The following is a 17,981-nucleotide window of genomic DNA, read 5'->3' on the forward strand; positions in this document are numbered from 1 at the left end:
GGATAGGACCATATTTGGCCGAAATATAACAATTTGAAAATCTGGACTCGAACATCGAAATCCTGAGAAAATCGCCTTTAAAGTCGTAAAGTTGAATAAATCTGGTTCTAAAAGGTTTGAAGCAAGTAAATGCTGTTACCTTTTCTCCTTGTTGAATGACTGTATCAGGTGAGCCTGACACTTCGCCCACCTGCCCTGGTGGCCCAGGAGGTCCTTGTAATCCACGGTCACCCTTCACACACAAAAAATACACACATTAAAAACCCAACTGTTCATAAACCTGATGAACATGTTGTTCTTGTCACAGGACCATTTGCATACCTTCTCTCCTTTGGGTCCTTGGAAGTTCAATCCCATGTTTCCCTTCAAGGTAAAGAGACGCATTAGCACTTAGAAAAAGTGAGATAAGTAAAACTTGACACTGTCCAATGGCAGCATTCAATCTTACCTTTGGCCCTGGTGGACCAGGAGGGCCTAGACGCCCCTGAAAAAAAAACAGAACAATAGAATTTACAAAGAAAATAAATGATAGTATTATTTTAAATTAGAAACCGTATGAGCCAGATTCAGACCTTTATCTGAAATATGCATGGTGGCGTTTAATTCATAAAAGCTTACAGACGTTCAAATTAACAAAAAAGTGCAATCAGTGTCTTACCTCGTACCCTCGTGGACCAGGAGGACCAACAGGGCCTGGAAGACCCGGGGGTCCAGGATCACCCTATATATTGTGACCAAAATGTTATTAACTAGAGTTATTTCATATTTATCGGCACTTCAAGAAACACATATAGTTTGTGTTAGTTTGCTGGTACAGTATAAAATGCGGAAATGGTTTGAGACATAAAGTTGCAATTATGCTGCAACTTTGAGACATAAAATTGCAATTATGACCAACTATTAAGAAACCCTTTTAACTTTAAAGGTGTTATCGGATGCAAATTTTCCACAAGTTGATATGATTCTTTAGGGTCTTAATGAAAAGGCTGTAAAATACTTTGGTTACAAATTTTCAATGGTAGTGTAAACAACACTTTTTAAAAAACAGCTCTTTTCCCAGTAAGCCATTTGAGTGCATGTCCCTTTAAATGCTAATGAGCTCTGCTCACCCTGCCCCTCTCTTCCATGGGGTGACGAAAAAGTTCTCTGAGAGGTAAATTTTAGCCATGGAACTTGCTAACTAGCACATTATTAGGAAAGGCAATATGCAAAGATTCTGCACTCAGGGCGGGTTTAAGGTAAGACACCAGTGTCAATCAACAATCGTGGGAGGGGCCTAGCAGTGTGACGTCACACCTCCAAGAATCTGAGAACAGCTTAATCTGAAAAGGGGGTTATGATTTATCTGAAAAATAAGTCTGGTTGTGTACTGTGTGCTGAAGGAAAAGTGAAATCCACTATGAGCATATCCCCAGTTTGGGTCAAATTATGCTTTGATTTCAAAATTATTTTTTCATTTTACCCCAAACATTCTCGGTTTCCCTGTTATTAGGAAAAATCTTGTTCTGTTGCTGATTGATTTAGAAATGCTCACCCTGGAGCCAGGTAAACCCCCAATGCCAGGATCCCCGTTTTCTGAAAGGCGACTAATTTCTATGATGTCCCCAGGCTCCCCCTACAGGAGAAAAGAAAAGGTATTTAGAAACATAATTTCACTGGTATCCTAATATGTAGTGAAGGAAGTGTGCCACTGCAATGTAGAACATAAGCAGGTGCATTATGGAATGAAATAATTGCCTTTGGTCCTATAGAACCCGGTGGACCCTGTGGAGACAAGAAAGTATGAATTATTTGAGAATAATGACCTCTGTGAGTGCTTGCACAGTATGCTTGCAACTTTGAAATGTGACATAAAGCAGCACTTACTGGTGAACCCACTAAACCTGGAAGACCTGGATTTCCTGGGAATCCTCTTTCACCCTTGTAAAGAAAAAAAGTTGTTGTTTGTTCGCTCTTTTGAAAGTTTAACTTGTGAACAGACACTTGTTTTTAGTTTCATACCTTGGTTCCATTACAGCCTGAAATTCCTTTGGGTCCTGGGGGGCCATCCTGTCCTGGGATACCCTGTCAGTAAAAAACAGCACATACATATAACTATTACAATTACTAATGAACAACATGTTATTCTATCTTCTGTCAATGAGCAATGAGTTTTCTGCTAATTATGTCTGATGATATGATCCAAGCCAAGGTGCACATATTATACTGACAGTGAACTTTATTTTCAACAATATTCAATGTGGAATTTATCAGTCAGTTCTTGCAGCCATAATTATTTAATCAGCTTAAGAAATGTCCTCTAAACATGTGTTCTCATATTGATCCACTCACTGGGATTCCTGGTGTTCCTGGGAAGCCTGGTAATCCAGAAGGTCCCTGCAAAAACAGAAACGGTCAGCATTTGTCGATAACTGTGGATCCATCATGAGCCAGAAGCTGTTAGAGAGAAACTCTCACTCTTATTCCTTTAGGCCCACTCGGCCCGGTAGGTCCATCATCACCCTGCGAGAGAAACAAAGTCCAGTTTTAATCGAAGCAATAGTAGAGCTGATCAATAACAGATTCGGGTCGATCAGTAATTATATATATACAAGTATATGAATATCACAGAGGACTAATGTCCTGACCACTGACCTTCTCTCCACGAGGTCCAATAGGCCCCTCTGGTCCCTGGAAACCTGGAACACCTAGCTGGCCCGTTAAACCTGGAAACCCTCGCTCACCCTGTCAGTATAGTTAGGAAAATGTTTAAAGAAAGACATAAAAGAGACCAAAGGAGAGACAGCATCATAGAGAGCCATTATCATTATGGATGTACACAGAAGATCACATCATTCTGTAATGGAAGTAATGTAAACACTTCATGTGATCCTATTAGACAAGCGTCTCACATGAGATTTCTAAATCACAGACATCTAAGCCTACAGTGATACATTACCCAGTGCAGCACTTCTGGAAGCACAGGTAAAAATGAAAAGAGTCAGGCTTTTGTTGAGCTCATGTTCAATTCTTTTGAACTTTAAATGAATATGGTTTGGCCTAGTGAAAGGGCTAGAATAGGCACACAACGGATGCATTAAATACATACATATTAGCCTACAGACATCAGTCTACAGGTGCGTTCCATTCGACCGTAAGTGCCCTACAAAGTGGATTTCACAGGCTATTCCTGTCTGAAGGGAGCAAACATGTTCCGTTTGAAAGGCACAGAAAAGAGGGAATAATGGAACATCAATTCATCAATACATACCTATGCATATTAAAGTGTAGCAATTTATATTATACTTATCTAAAGAAGTGTACTCTGTTATCATTCCTCAAACTCCTCTAATAAGTGCAACTCAAGTTTCATCTGTGTTTGATGATGTTGTTCAGAATGAAGGTATTTTTGGGGTGAAGTGAATTTTAACAGAGCAATGAACACTGTGCCGGGACCCTGTCGACTGGAACGCAGCTTATGTATAGTATGAGGCTGTTTGTTTGAGGATAAACCCTCACCTTCTGTCCTTTCACCCCACTGCAGTCACACTTCGGTCCAGTCCCACAACCATGACACGCCTGAAAACACAAAACACTATTTATTTACAAGCACACAGAACTGATTTTGGAGATAAAAAAAAAATTGGAATAAAAAGATGTTTTGTGTGTGTGTGTGTTCACCAAGTCTACATTTATTTAATCAAAAACACAGTGAAAACAATGATATTTTTAAATACTACTGCAATTTAAAAGAACTACTTTCTATTTTAAAATGTCATTTATTTATTTAATGGCAAAACTGATTTCCAGCAGCCATTTCTCCAGTCTTCAGTGTTATATGATCATTCAGAATTCATTCTGATTAAAAAAAAAAAATCATATTATTATTATCTGTTAAAAACAGTTTGCTTAATACTATTTGTTAATATAATATAAATACTTTTATTCAGCAAGAATACACACAATTTATCAAAAGTAACAGGTAATTTATTTTTGTAAAAACCACTTTCAGTCATGAATGAAATCTAAGCACAAGAGCATCCTTACAGTTTATTTATATTAAGTTTCACCATACATCTTCATCTTCATCATCATCAGGGGAACAGTGAAGTCATTAATCCTGACAGTCCATTATCCTCTTCATATTTTTACAATTAATATTTGCATGACATACTGACATCTAGTGGTAAATACAATAGCTTTTATTACGCTACTGTAAGTGAACATGACATGATGAAACATTTATCAAAAGTACATTCATGTTTATATATATATAAATATATAAATATATATATATATATATATATATATATATATATATATATATATATATATATATATATATACATTTTACTTAATTTACACTATTAATTACTTAATATACACTATTAATATACACTGCTGAGTCAGACAACCTGAGTGCTTTCTTTTTGTGCTATAAAAGGCCCATGGATATTTTTGGTACAAACACTAGATGACGCTATTTTCTCACTCTTAAAACAAGCTCATAAAGACCTCAAGTAGACCAGCTGTATTTGTCAGATTGTGGAAAAATAGAGAGAAATGTTTCTTGAGCACCAAAGCAGCATATTAGAATAACTTCTGAGGAATCATGTGACACTGAAAACTAATATGAATAATAATCTGAATATTCAGCTTTGCCATCAAAACACTAAACTACATTTTAAAATAGGCAAACATTCATATGGCAAGCCGTTATTTCACTTTGCAATATTGGCGTTTTACATGTATTTTTAAATAAATAAATGCAGCCTTTCCAAATAAATTCAAAAAAAGACACAACCATTATTTTACAGTCTATGTAAAAAAAATTATTGCAAAATGAGATTGCTATGAGAAGTACAACTATTTTTCTATAATTGTGCTTTAGTTTTGTGAGCTTGCGTGAGGCTTTTGGAAGACAGGTCTTCAATATGAGAGAAGTGATTCTGAAAACATCCAAAGCAACTCAAGCACAGCGTATATAGTGAACTACACTAGTGAAAGCCACACAGGAAATGTGTGCATACTTATTTATGTTCACATATGAAACAGAAACAGTTTCATAGCTTGTTAGTTTATAAACAGACAAGCTTGCCATTTTTCTTAAGGTCAGCACAGTCATATACTGTCAAAAGTTCACTTTCCATCACATCAAAACAACTGACATGACAATGTATTGATCAGGTGTCAGTAATACAGGAACAAGGCCCTTAACAGTTCATGCATAATAAAAACCACAACACTGAAGTGTGACATTAAACACAAAGCTGCATTATCTGAAGCAAGCAGCGGGCTGAATATTTACTCTGAATACTGCTGAAACAAAGTAAGCATACAAACAATGATAGCTATATACTGTAATGCTAGTAGGATAGAACTGGGTAGATTTCATCAAATCAAGGCAGACCTCAATATTTAAGATCAAAGCATCTTTGAATCACAATAGAAACAATCCAAATCCCTGACAAATAAAAGGCCTTATAAAAAGATTCCTCTTTTGGCAGATTATCTCATGACGACCTGCAGAAAAGCAGACTAAAAACTATTCTGACAAGCACACCTGCTCGATTCAGCACCATTATGCTACTGAAAAAGACAAGCACAAAGAGTCCTGGAAAACAAAGGAAAAGATGAGCTGTGAGCACTCAGTGCACCTTCTTAAAGGTAGATGTCATGACTAATAATATCCTGCATGTTATGTGTAAACTACCCTTAAGATTTTAGATTAAATGTATATCAATGTTTTTGGAAAAGTGTATACAAAATGCTGTTTAAATTCGTTTTTGATTTAGCATGTCATAGCAGGACAAAAACCTAAATGTGCGAATTCACAATTACTGTACTTCCACAAAATGAATGAAAAAAATGATGTCTTGATGCATTCAACAACATGCCAAAAACTATTCATTGTTTTATCTGAAATTAAATAATTAAGTCCAATAGCTAATTCTAATCCTAATACTACCCCTACTCCTATCATGAACCTATGCATTTTTACAATAAAAAACTATTTTTTAAAGAGAGATTTTGTCATATTTGGCTATCCTTTGGTAACACATTTTTCCCCAAATTATATAAGTCTCCACACACACACACACACACAAAAGAAAAACGTTAGCATAATACAATAATTCACACTACTATGCACAAAACAAGTTCAAAGGTTTTTGACTACAGTTCAAAAGTTTAAGGGTTGAAAAAAAAATTTTTTTTTGAAAGAAGTCTCTTAAAATACAGTTAAAATAGTAGCTAATACGGTGAAATATAATTACAAGTGAAAATTATTGTTTTCGATTTTAATCTATATTTTTCATTGTAATTTATTCCTGAATTTTCAGCAGTCATTACTCTTGTCTCCAGTGTCACACGATCCAAGAAACATTTCATATTATAATCTAAGCTTAATATATCTTAATATTACAGTCGTTTTTAATCAGCTTATTGCATCCTTGCTTAAAAGTATTCATTTATTTAGAAAAATATGCTGACCCTAGACTAGTGAATGGTAATGCATCAAACATGACCCAACAATAGTTGCTACTAGTAAGTGTGGAAAAGAAAAAAGAAAAGTTTTTTTTGGTAACAGGTTTTAATGGCGGTGTTGACAAATGTTTTTGGGTGTCTAGACTCTAGAGGACAAGAGTTTAGATCTAAAGAAAGATCAGATTCAGACAAGTTATGCTCTCTGAGTCTATGGACAGATGAACAGGGCCACCCGGTGGAGAACATTGAGCAGTGCAACAGTTCATCCACAAAGGGAAGGAGCAGATTCCAGTGAAAGCTGGCCTGAGGGCAAATGTATGCTTGGAGCAGACAGAATAAAGTGGCAGCAGACCACAAGTAATGCCCAATCAAACACACATATACAAACACATGATCATAATCACGCACAAGCTCACAGTGGAATGTTTCTGCCATTTACACTAATTTTATCGGAAATATTTCAAACCCGCAAGCTCATCTATATGAAAATCTTTTACATTGTTATTGTTTTAAGCTGGGGTGCATAATAGAGTCTGTATCAGCTTGCAGCAGCTCAAAGTGTTAGCCTAATGAAGAGATACACAGTGGAGGTACAAGGAAAAGCGAATCATCCAGGCATTGATTACTGAGGTGAAGGTGCAATCCCTTTATTAAACATTATTAACTTTTCCTCTCTGTCCCATTGTACCACCCATTTCACTCTCACAGCCACGCACACATTGAGACTGCAGATTACAAAACTAAGTATTAAGTGCTGTGAGCATTTTGAATGACTTTTTAGCTTTCACTTTTTCATTGAAATGGTTCTGTATTGTGACAGATTCATTTTGCTCACAGTTCCTATAAAGTTGCACAGAAACAGAAAGCTCTTTTTCTCCAGGCACCATTCAGCAATAACCGTAAGAATAACACATTTCACTGCATTCCTTTTCCACAGTCGCTGTTGGATTTCATGAGTTCAAGGTCCAAGGGATGAGAAATCAGAAAAAAATATCCAGAGAGAATCTCTTCTTAAACATGTTTTTAGGCTACAACTCTTTGGAATGGAATGAACCAGAAGGCACCTCCTTCAGATCTCCCTCAATGGTTCTTCCCTGGAATTCTTTTATTCCTATTCCTGTGGTCTGAGAAAAGAATGACCTTTGACCTCTACCAATTAACCAGCTAAGGTCAAGTGGGTCATGTGGGGGTGGGTGAGGGACAAAATGTAAATGGGGGTCAAATGTTTACTAAGATAATGCCAGAAAATAAGCATACTGCCCTGCTGATCTCTTTTTAAACTCTGTTAGAGTTGTACTCTGAAAATGACAACACACTCAGTATGTCCCTCAATCATTTTGAGGAGCTTTTCCAAGGGGAAATCCACAGAGGTGTAAGTTACAGATAAGCCAATGTTTGGTTTGAGGAGTATTTTAACAGATATTCACACTTTCATGCTCAGTTTAGTATTGGTCATTTAATATTCACTTCTGTTCAAAAGTTTGGGCTCAACATTTTATTTAAAGCTGCAGTAGGTAACTTTTGTAAAAATATATTTTTTTACATATTTGTTAAACCTGTCATAATGTCCTGACAGTAGAATATGAGACTCCTGGGCTCCTCCCAGTGGTCCTATTTTCAGAAATACATCGCTCCCGTTAAGAAACAACCAATCAGAGCTGAGGTCCGTCACTTTGTTTGTATTCAAAATCTAGAAAAATGTATATAATAAGCGAGTACACCATGAATCCATTTTCCAAACCGTGTTTTTAGCTTGTCCTGAATCACTAGGGTGCACCTATGATAAGTGTTTATATTCGGACTATTTTAGATTGCCTCGGGGGTACCGCGGCGGAGTATCCCAGTACCTTTGTGATTCTTCATAGACATAAACAGAGAGAAGTAGTTCCGGCTACGATGTTCTTCCGCAAGACGCAAGAAGTTCTGTTTATTAACCGCTAGAGCGTCAAAAGTTACCTACTGCAGCTTTAATATTATATTAATAATAGTAATAAAAAATAGGCTTAATTTTTCAGAAAGGACACATTCAATTTATTAAAAGTGACAGTAATTTAATTTTTTTTTTAAACTGTTAAAAAAATACTATTATTATTTTTTTTTTACTTATTATTTATGTTGAAACAAATGCATCACAGTTTCCACAAAAAAATATTAACCAGTACAATTTTTTTGAACATTGATAAAAATAAGAAATGTTTAAAAAACAACAACGTTTTTACATAAAAGCTGTTTAAATTAATAATCAAAAAGGAGTATTCCAGAGACAGTATATACTAATTATTATTAATAATATTAAAATTAACTGCTGTAGAATTAATATTATTGGTTTTATTATTATTTTCAGATAATAAAAATAAAACAATAATTGAGAATCAGCCATATCGGTTACTTTCTGTTATAAAAACACTTAGGCCTATCTCACCAAGGAAGAACCCTGTATCTTACTTAAATTGCATGCAAATGGCACACTATGTCAGATAATGTTTCTGAGTCAGATTGGACAGCTATAGGATTCATCACAAAAGAGTGCTAAAATGGTGAAATCAGTTCAGTGATGCATGGTTGCTGTATTGTGTGCACCTTCTGTGGTGGACCAGATTCAAAACAGTACACACGCAAGTGTGCTCCTGATAAGGAGGATAAAGACATCTCTCTCACACACACACCGACAGAGAGACAGTAAGGTTCTCAGATAGCAGGGGAGGCTTTTAAATCAAAGCCATTACTCCAACACCTAATCTGGGATGTATCAAACAAATAAAGTTTGCTTACTGAATTCAACATGAGAACGTTTGACATTAATACGCATCAATGCAGCGTTTGAGTCTAAAAAACATTTTACTGAAATCATACATGAACAATGCCTGTCTTTCTGTGAATTGTTGAATATTTGTGTCCACATGACTGACTGAACAGCTAAAGCTCTTTATCAAATTTCCAAAACAGTTTCCCAAGAGAAAGAGAAATTGGCAGTAAAATGTCTGAGAAGGCACAATATTTACAACCTAATCTCTACTTGTTTAAAACTCAACTACGTCAACATCTCCAGGTGCACTGAATGTAATTTGGTATAAAAGCATTATCTCTAAATATTTGCAGATCAGCACTGAACAGTTTATGCAACAGCAGCTGGGCTTATGAACCACAGAGTCCCTCCTCTCAAGGGCTGTAGTCAACCAAAGAAATGCTTAGTCGACCAAAGTCCTGTCCTGCGCAACGATCAATCGACAAACAAAAAAGACGCAATGTTTTGCATTTTGATTGAACATTTATTAAACAATTGTCATAGAGCATTTATAAAACAACAATGAAAAAACACCAATAATACATAAAACTATAAAAATAATACAATTCTTTGAAAATTAAGTGATTTTTTAACTGCAAAGTGAGTCACAATCGTGCACCTGACCACACCACACATTACAAAAAATATAACTGCTAAAACAATAATAAAACAATGCAAAATAATGAAAAATCCTGACAAAAGCTCTCGTTTATACAGGCTGTATATTCTTCTTTACTTTCAAAGCTATGGGTTAACTTTTGTCAAAAAGCCAAAACAAGTAGCATTCTAACTGAATGAATACAGATAAACTACCTACCGTATTTTTCGGACTATAAGTCGCACCTGGGTATAAGTCGCATCAGTCCAAAAATACGCCATGATGAGGAAAAAAAACATATATAAGTCGCACTGGACTATAAGTCGCATTTATTTAGAACCAAGAACCAGGAGAAAACATTTCCGTCTACAGCCACGAGAGGGTGATCTATGTCTTCAGTGTAGACTACAGGAGCACTGAGCAGCATGAAGCGCCCTCTAGACGGTATTGTTTTCTCTTGGTTCATGTCTCTTGGTTCATGTCAAATTAATTTGGATAAATAAGTCGCACCTGACTATAAGTCGCAGGACCAGCCAAACTATGAAAAAAAGTGTGACTTATAGTCCGGAAAATACGGTATATTCTGTGAAGCAGCAGTGCAGCCAGCCACAGGTGCGGTTCCCGAGTGTTCATGTGGTGCGCTAATCTGTGGCGCTGTTATAAAATAGCCTAAATTAAAGCATTTAAAGTTTGGGATAAGACATAGGCTAATTATATTTAGAATACAGTAATATATAACTGCTAATAAAGGAATAAATATCAAGGAGTAAATCAATTAAAATTTCTTTATTGGTGAAAAAAAAAATAATAATAAAAAAGAAATTATGCAACTGGTCGACCAATGAGAACGTCAGTCGACCAAGACGGCATCGACCGATTAGTCGACTAAACCACTAAAGTTGACAGCCCTACTCGTCTCACCGCTAGAGGAATCTACAAAGAGGGTTGCTGTTTATAACTGCAATGGTCAATAGTTATAGACTGCTACAAGTAACACCTCTTTTGAAATCAGCTTTCATTTGTAATATCAGAGTAACAGTGAAAAGAAAAACTACAATTACAGTGACGGTCGCAAAATGGGTATCATAGACGTGGACTAGCACTCCAATGATTTTAAGACAAGTTCTGACCTGAGCTATAATCTGGAGATCTAATTCTATCCCTAACAGAGCGTGTTCAAACCTGCGTGCCATACCCAGCTTGCATATGAATCTAAAACGACAGGGCTCAAATCAAATAAGTCTTCAAGCCCCTTTGTCATACAGCAGTATGCTTTAGAAGCTTTTGTCAAACCTTATTTTTAAAAGAGGATTTTCGAACACATCATGTATTATACTGTGTTTTTCTCTCTCCCATTGACAAAGTCTTAAAAAAAATCCTGTGTTGTCACAAGGGAAGAGGAGGATAGATGATAAAATGCCACAGATGCCAGAGCATTGTTGGAAAGTTTTGTCATGCCAAAGAAAAAAAAAGACAACATTTCACAGGAAATTTATATATTTATTTATTTTTTATCTTGCTTGCAAATAGCTACATACGTAAAATATATTATTAAAAAACAACACTGCTTCATAATCCATAAATTAAATTTCTTTCTTTTTTCTGAGATCTAAAGCATCATCTGATTTACTGTTTACTGAAAACAGAGCAAACATATGCCGCTCTTCACGTGCACATCCACACAGTGAAACACGGCTGCCCAGACTTACACAGGGGAGCCACTTCTGCCTCCATTCACCACTAATAGCAGAAGCAGATGGGAGTGAAAAAGAGGCAGAAGATCATCCAAAAGTTGAAAAGCAAGGGTGTGTATTCCATGAAAAGTAAATATGTTTGCTGTTTAGGGAAGGGGCATATGACTAGCTCTCCATAGCTGTAAAACTGATACATGTTGAAACAAGATCTATAATCGCCCATTGTTGAAAAAGACATTGAAGAAACATGCACACACATCTCTATCTGACAAAAGCTATATAATTACAACCTTGTTTTAAAGCAAGCTAGACACAGCTAGACACTAGCATATTACATTGTCTGTCTGGCACAGATTGTCTCACTCCCATCTCAATGGCCTGGATGACATGCTTTTTCACTTTCTTTATAATAACACCGGAGCTAATTTAGATTTCCATAGTGTGTCAGAGGAATGAATAGCTCACTCCTTAAGGTCTTTGAGTACTTTAAAGGTCAACGTTAGTGTGATTTCAAGTTTAGACTTGATACTATAATTCCAGTGCAGTATGTAAAATATGAATAAAAACCTATACTTACAGTCGTTCTCAGTGGCTTTGGTGCATTTCTCAGATCAGAAATGAAATTCTCAAAACCACTTGTTGTAAATAAATGGATATATGGCATACAGAAGAAGTGCAGTCTTCTGCATTTCAGTACAGTAACTGTCATCCAAACGGTTCCCATAGTTTACATCCGGTGTGCAGTATTATATTGACAACATGACTAAGAATGTTGACTATCTTGACTATCAAGGACTTTACATTCTGATGGCACTGATATGTTCATTGACATGAATACTTTTGAGAGATGAACTACAGATTTTGAGTAAAGGCTGATTTTTAATTCTGCATCAAAACTACACAATAGGTTGTGCACCTCCCCAAAAAAAATCACAGCGCATCAAATCAAATGCATTTAGCAGACGCTTTTATCCAAAGCGACTTTTTTTTATCAGTATGTGTTAAATAAATAGATAGATATAGATAGATACTGTAGATAGATAGATAGATACTGTAGATAGATAGATAGATAGCTACCATATCAACATTATATACAAAAAAGTGCACCAAAATTAAAAAATCTTTTGAAGATACAGCTTAAAATTTATTTTACCATATAAAATCACAATTCTGACTTAATAAGTTTTCATCTCAGTTTTTATTTTTTATATAAAATGAGACAAATCAGTTATTATTTTAATCTCCAATCTGCTATTTATCAGTTCAGATCATTTTTTAATGCTTTAATAACTAGTAGAATACACTAACCAGTTTTAAATATCAGATGCTCAGTGCTATTCTAAACATGGGATCGTGCTGGATAAAAATGCACAGCTGGATTTGACTAAGTTTGCAAGGTTTGTGAAATTAAATGTTTAATAGCCATTCAAATATTTGTTTAAAATATATAAATGGATATTTGCATGCTGACGGCAAACAAGAAAATATTATAATGTGTGCCTTTCTATTACTAATAATGTAAAAGCAATCATTATAATATTTTTTGTACACATTAGTTCCTTTGTTTAAAGTGGTCATATGATGTGATTTCAATTTTTCCTTTCTCTTTGGAGTGTTACAAGCTCTTGGTGCATGAAGAAGATCTGTAAAGTTGCAAAGACTAAAGTCTCTGTGGCGAGTGGGGCGGGGCCGAGAGGCGTGGGAGCGAGGAGTGAGGCCAGGTGTAGTGATTGGAGATGAGCTACACCTGAGCCCCACCGCTAGTATCGAGTCCCACGTAGGAGATGGAAGGATATAAAACTGGAGTGACGACCGTGAAGGACGAGAGAGGACCAGGCCTGGGATATTATTTTATGTTTTGGCTTTTATTTGTGCGCGTCTGTCGCCGTGAGGCGCTGACGCGCCGTTTTGTGTTTATTTCTGATTATTAAAATTATGTTTTGATTGTGCGCTGGTTCCCGCCTCCTTCTTCCCGATGAATATGGAGATTTGTTTGAATCGTTACAGTCTCTATTTATCATCTCGGTTTGAAATCATAATAAAATTCCCCATGGTTAGTATTACCATTACATCTTTTAATTATCATTAAAATCATATTCGATTACCACGATTTGAACAACTCACGATAAATAAATACTGTCCAGCATAAAGCACAATTTTCAGCAAAAGTCTCACGTGTGCACAACATGCAGAGAATTTAGTTAGAAAACAGTGAAAACAGGGCAGAAAAGCTGGGAGGTTTCAAAAGATTGAACATATATGTTCCATTCAAAGTGCATTGAAGTGTGTGAGATGTGAATTTAAATTTTATATATTAACAGAGGTATATGATATCACACTTGTCTGTGTGAAGGCATTGCACAGTGCAAATCTGTGAATGAATGTTCTGAAGTGAGGTAAACTTCAACAGATTTCCCCTGCTCAGGGAGTGGGGAGCAATGAACACTGTGTAGAGACCATGCCAATGGGAACAAAGTTCATGCACGGAGCTCACTTCTAATGAGCTGATTATCTGAATCAAGTGTGTTAACAAAGAGACACACACAATGTGCAGAGCTGGGAGTCACGAGGACTGTGATTGAGAACCACTGAACTAAAGGAAGTGTTCTTAATTGCAATGTTGTTTTGTCGACAGAGGCTCAGGAAACAGCTGTAATTCATCTTTTCCATAAGCGCCACCTGCTGCCAGAGAGAGGATTTCCCAAGATTTACATATACATTCAGCCTGTGTGTTCAGTTTCTGTCATGCCCTGTGATGAAAAACTAGCTTTTGTGGATTCTACACATTTAAAAAATTCAGATAAGTTATCTAGAATTATTTATGAAGCAGAAAAAATACATATAATCATTTATTAAGCGATTTTAATTTTGACTTATATCCTTATTTAAAGGCTGAAATATGAGGTTTACCTTTTTATTAAACTTTTTCAAAGCTTTATTTGAACATTTACATTCGATATCTCAACATGCTATTAAACTGTTGTCAGTCAAGTTGTCATTTAAAATCTGGACATTAAAGGTAATTTTATTGTTTTAGTGAATATGCAAACAAAAAGTCATTTTATTTGTTGTTTGTTGATTTTTAAATATAAAACTTGGTTAAGTGATTTATGTGTGGGTACTTTTTTAACATCTCCAGCACATTTTAACAATACCGTGATAAGAAATTTTCATACCGTTACATCCCTGTTAGTTTAAGTATTTGAGTTTTGCACATTGTGTGTGTGTGTGTGTGTGTGTGTGATAGAGAGAGAGAGAGAGAAAGAGAGAGAGAGAGAGAGAGAGAGAGAGAGAGAGAGATGGTCACACAGTAACTGTTTATGGCTTGTGTACTGCAAACACATAGGAGCTTCATCACTGTGTCTGTCAAGTGATTTTGTTTCCCTTTCAGGCTTGAACTGATGGTAAAATGGGCATGTTGTCACATTTCACTTCACATTTTTTGAGGGTAAATTAAGAAAAATGTATACACTGTAATTATGAAACAAAGCGACATGGTTGTACTAGACAAAAATTAAAAATAAAAATAAATTTTACTACAAGTGTAAAATAATTTTTCATACTGTGGATTAAAGAATATCTATAATTCTAAAGCCCATGTGGATTTATGCTCTCCCCTATCACTGTAAATAAATACAATATAAATTTACGTCTTGCGCACTTTAATGCCCTTTGAATGTAATGTGTATGTTCTAATTAGAAAGAGGGCCTCTAGACGTACACTCGATTTGTGTTCAAGAGGGTTTCTCAAGCTGAAGGGTCCTCTGAATTTGGTGCGGATTCGCCATGCCATTACGCAGATATGTCCATTCAAAACTTCAGTGGTTTTCCATAGACTTAAGCGTTAAAGCGTTTCATCCAGGTCGCCAGTAGCAAGCAATGCAGCTGTTACCAATCTCTGCTGGACAAACTAAGTAATTACACCATTTCAAGCATTTTATCTGCATTATATGTTCTGAAATAAAATGTTCATATCGTAGGCATATTGGCCTATAACGATAAATCAGCGACAGCCTCATATTGGCCAATAATATTGTCAAAACTATATATCGGTTGGGCTCTAAAAGATAAATAGATTTTATATTAACGTCATAGGGAAGTTATGGGGTAAGCACAAGTTTGAGACATAGCACTGAAGAACCAGCAATCACTTCATCTACTGATAGTGCAGTTCAGACAAAGTTTTACAGTTTAAGAAAACAGATAAAAGAGGAACGAGACATCTTGATCAAGGTGAATCCTCGAGTTTCCATTAATTTCCTCCCTTTCAAAACAATTGAAAGCTCTAGATCAAAATGTTTGCATTACTACTCTCATATATTGCTCTCATCACAACTACATTAATAAAACTATTAAGACATACTTTGTTATAACAAAAAGTGCCAGAGAGGGCAAAACAACAAAAGAAATAACATAAATAGAAGAGGAAAGAGAGCTGCTGACTAGACTTAAAAACATATACACATAAACAGACTGTTTTCTTGGTCTTAAGGTGGGGCTAAAGTGTATCTCCAAATATATATTTTTGCTACATATACAGTCCATTCCAATAGATAAACAGAAGTCCAATTAAGACTGTCCTGTTTTTTTTTTTTTTGTTCTACTGGAAGCGTACTAGTTATTAAACTTGTCAATCAGCTCAACTCCACCAACAAGTATTTGCAGTTTACACAAACAGATGTCAACACTGCTAGCAAATCTATCAGGACCATAGCACCTCTCCCGTCTGCTCCACACTTCCTGTTTGTACTTCATTACTAGTCTTTGAACACTGAATCTGACATCCCTTATGTTTTTAATGTCTCTGATTTTAGATCACTTTTATTTGCCCTCCACATGCTCAAATGTAGCAGAGCAAAAATGCCTCAAACACTTTCAGGCAAAACATATTTACAAAAATAATGATATACTGCATGGACTTTATTCTGCTAAAGGAGGAATGCAGGATAGTGCCCTGAACGCTGGGCGCTGGGAGTTGGCACATGTTTAAAAGGTTCAAACCACATGTATGGGCTTGAGCAGGTTTTCTACTTCAAACCTGGCTGAAGTCACTATGACAGGGCAGGTATACATCAGGGGCTGTATTCACAAAACATCTCAAGGCTAAAAGATAAAACAAAAATAATGGGCATGTCAGTGTAAATTTTAGTGCTCAAATGTTATGTATTAAGTCCAAACATTACTCTGAAGGTTTCCTTCCCTTTTACACAAGGATTTACAATAAAGGCATAGTTTACCCAAAAATGAAAAGAACACCAGAGATATTTTAAAGAATTTTGGGGACCACTGACTTGCATTGTATGGATAAAAAACACAGAAATTGATAAAAATATCTTCTTTTATGTTCCACAGAAAAAAATTAAGTTGTACATGCTTGGGTAAGTAAAGTTTTTTTTTCTCTTTGGGTGAACTATCCCTTCAAATGGCATACCAGCATATCATATGTGTTGATGCTCTGTTGATCCTCGACTTGATATCCAATGTAAAGTGTGGGTCCTGGAACAAACCACTTCAGAACTTCTGCTCCCATCTTATACAGAATGTATGAAGAATTTATAGCAATGAAGGTATTTTGCACCATTTTTGGAGGTGGCTAGCATGTTTGCATAGTATTGGTAAATGTAATGAAAAAGTATTAAATGAACTTTAAAAGTATGAAATGTAAATTCTAAGTTCTTAGAAACATCTTGTTGCTCTCTAATGTGCTGGATCTGCTAAAAGCAATGTAATGTACCACAGATTTCTGTAATGCACTAAACCACAAACCCACGTGTCTGCCTATCAAACAGAGAGAATGATAATAAAGGTGATGTCTGGAGCAACAACAGATGTTCTCTAACTCCCATTCAAACTCTGACGAAACATGTCTCAGTCTCAGACTAGATGAGACGATATCTAAAGCAGACAAACCTCTGCACACACACACACACACACATATACAAAAAAGTCCAGGTAACTTCTCTCTCACCGTTCTTTCACAGTTTGATGACCTCTCCATCACTTAAACAAACACACAGTCCATGCATGTGTTTGTATGTGTGGTGTAAATTAGCCACCCACTGAAAAAGTTGCTCTTTGCCAGTTTATTTAGGGTTTAGCGCTGTGGGGGTGGGGCAGTGGTGGAAATAGAGATTGGGTGTGAGAGGAGGATCACTCTCCAGCTAATCCTAAATAATATTTGATTCTCTTTCACACCACATTGAAACTATAAGCACCCCAACAGTGCACACATACCATTTAATCTATTAACTAGGGATGCAACGAAATGGCCAAAGGGGTGAATACAAAAAACCCCATATACTGTATACTATTTTGCCCTTTTTTTTCACCACTGCATTAATTAAAGCCAAAATGTGCTTTTTACTGTTTTGTTCTGCTTTTCAAAAAAAAAAAAACACTCAATTAGAAAACAATAATTTAAAAATATTTACTTTACACT

At 35.9% G+C, this 17,981-nt stretch overlaps 1 protein-coding gene across 1 annotated transcript in view; it reads right to left on the reverse strand.

Annotated features, from left to right (window-relative positions):
• LOC127961637 (collagen alpha-5(IV) chain) overlaps positions 1-17,981 on the reverse strand; it is a 47,248-nt gene that overhangs the window by 23,314 nt on the left and 5,953 nt on the right. The window contains exons 2-13 of the mRNA XM_052560846.1: positions 3,499-3,558; positions 2,635-2,724; positions 2,458-2,502; positions 2,332-2,376; positions 2,002-2,064; positions 1,867-1,920; positions 1,738-1,764; positions 1,535-1,615; positions 659-721; positions 449-484; positions 322-363; positions 140-232 (exon numbers count right to left, since the gene is read on the reverse strand). Coding sequence (XP_052416806.1) covers positions 140-232; positions 322-363; positions 449-484; positions 659-721; positions 1,535-1,615; positions 1,738-1,764; positions 1,867-1,920; positions 2,002-2,064; positions 2,332-2,376; positions 2,458-2,502; positions 2,635-2,724; positions 3,499-3,558 — 699 coding nt within the window. The remainder of the gene's footprint in view (positions 1-139; positions 233-321; positions 364-448; positions 485-658; positions 722-1,534; positions 1,616-1,737; positions 1,765-1,866; positions 1,921-2,001; positions 2,065-2,331; positions 2,377-2,457; positions 2,503-2,634; positions 2,725-3,498; positions 3,559-17,981) is intronic.

This window comes from Carassius gibelio, chromosome B7, assembly GCF_023724105.1.
Source record: "Carassius gibelio isolate Cgi1373 ecotype wild population from Czech Republic chromosome B7, carGib1.2-hapl.c, whole genome shotgun sequence".
NCBI lineage: Eukaryota > Metazoa > Chordata > Actinopteri > Cypriniformes > Cyprinidae > Carassius > Carassius gibelio.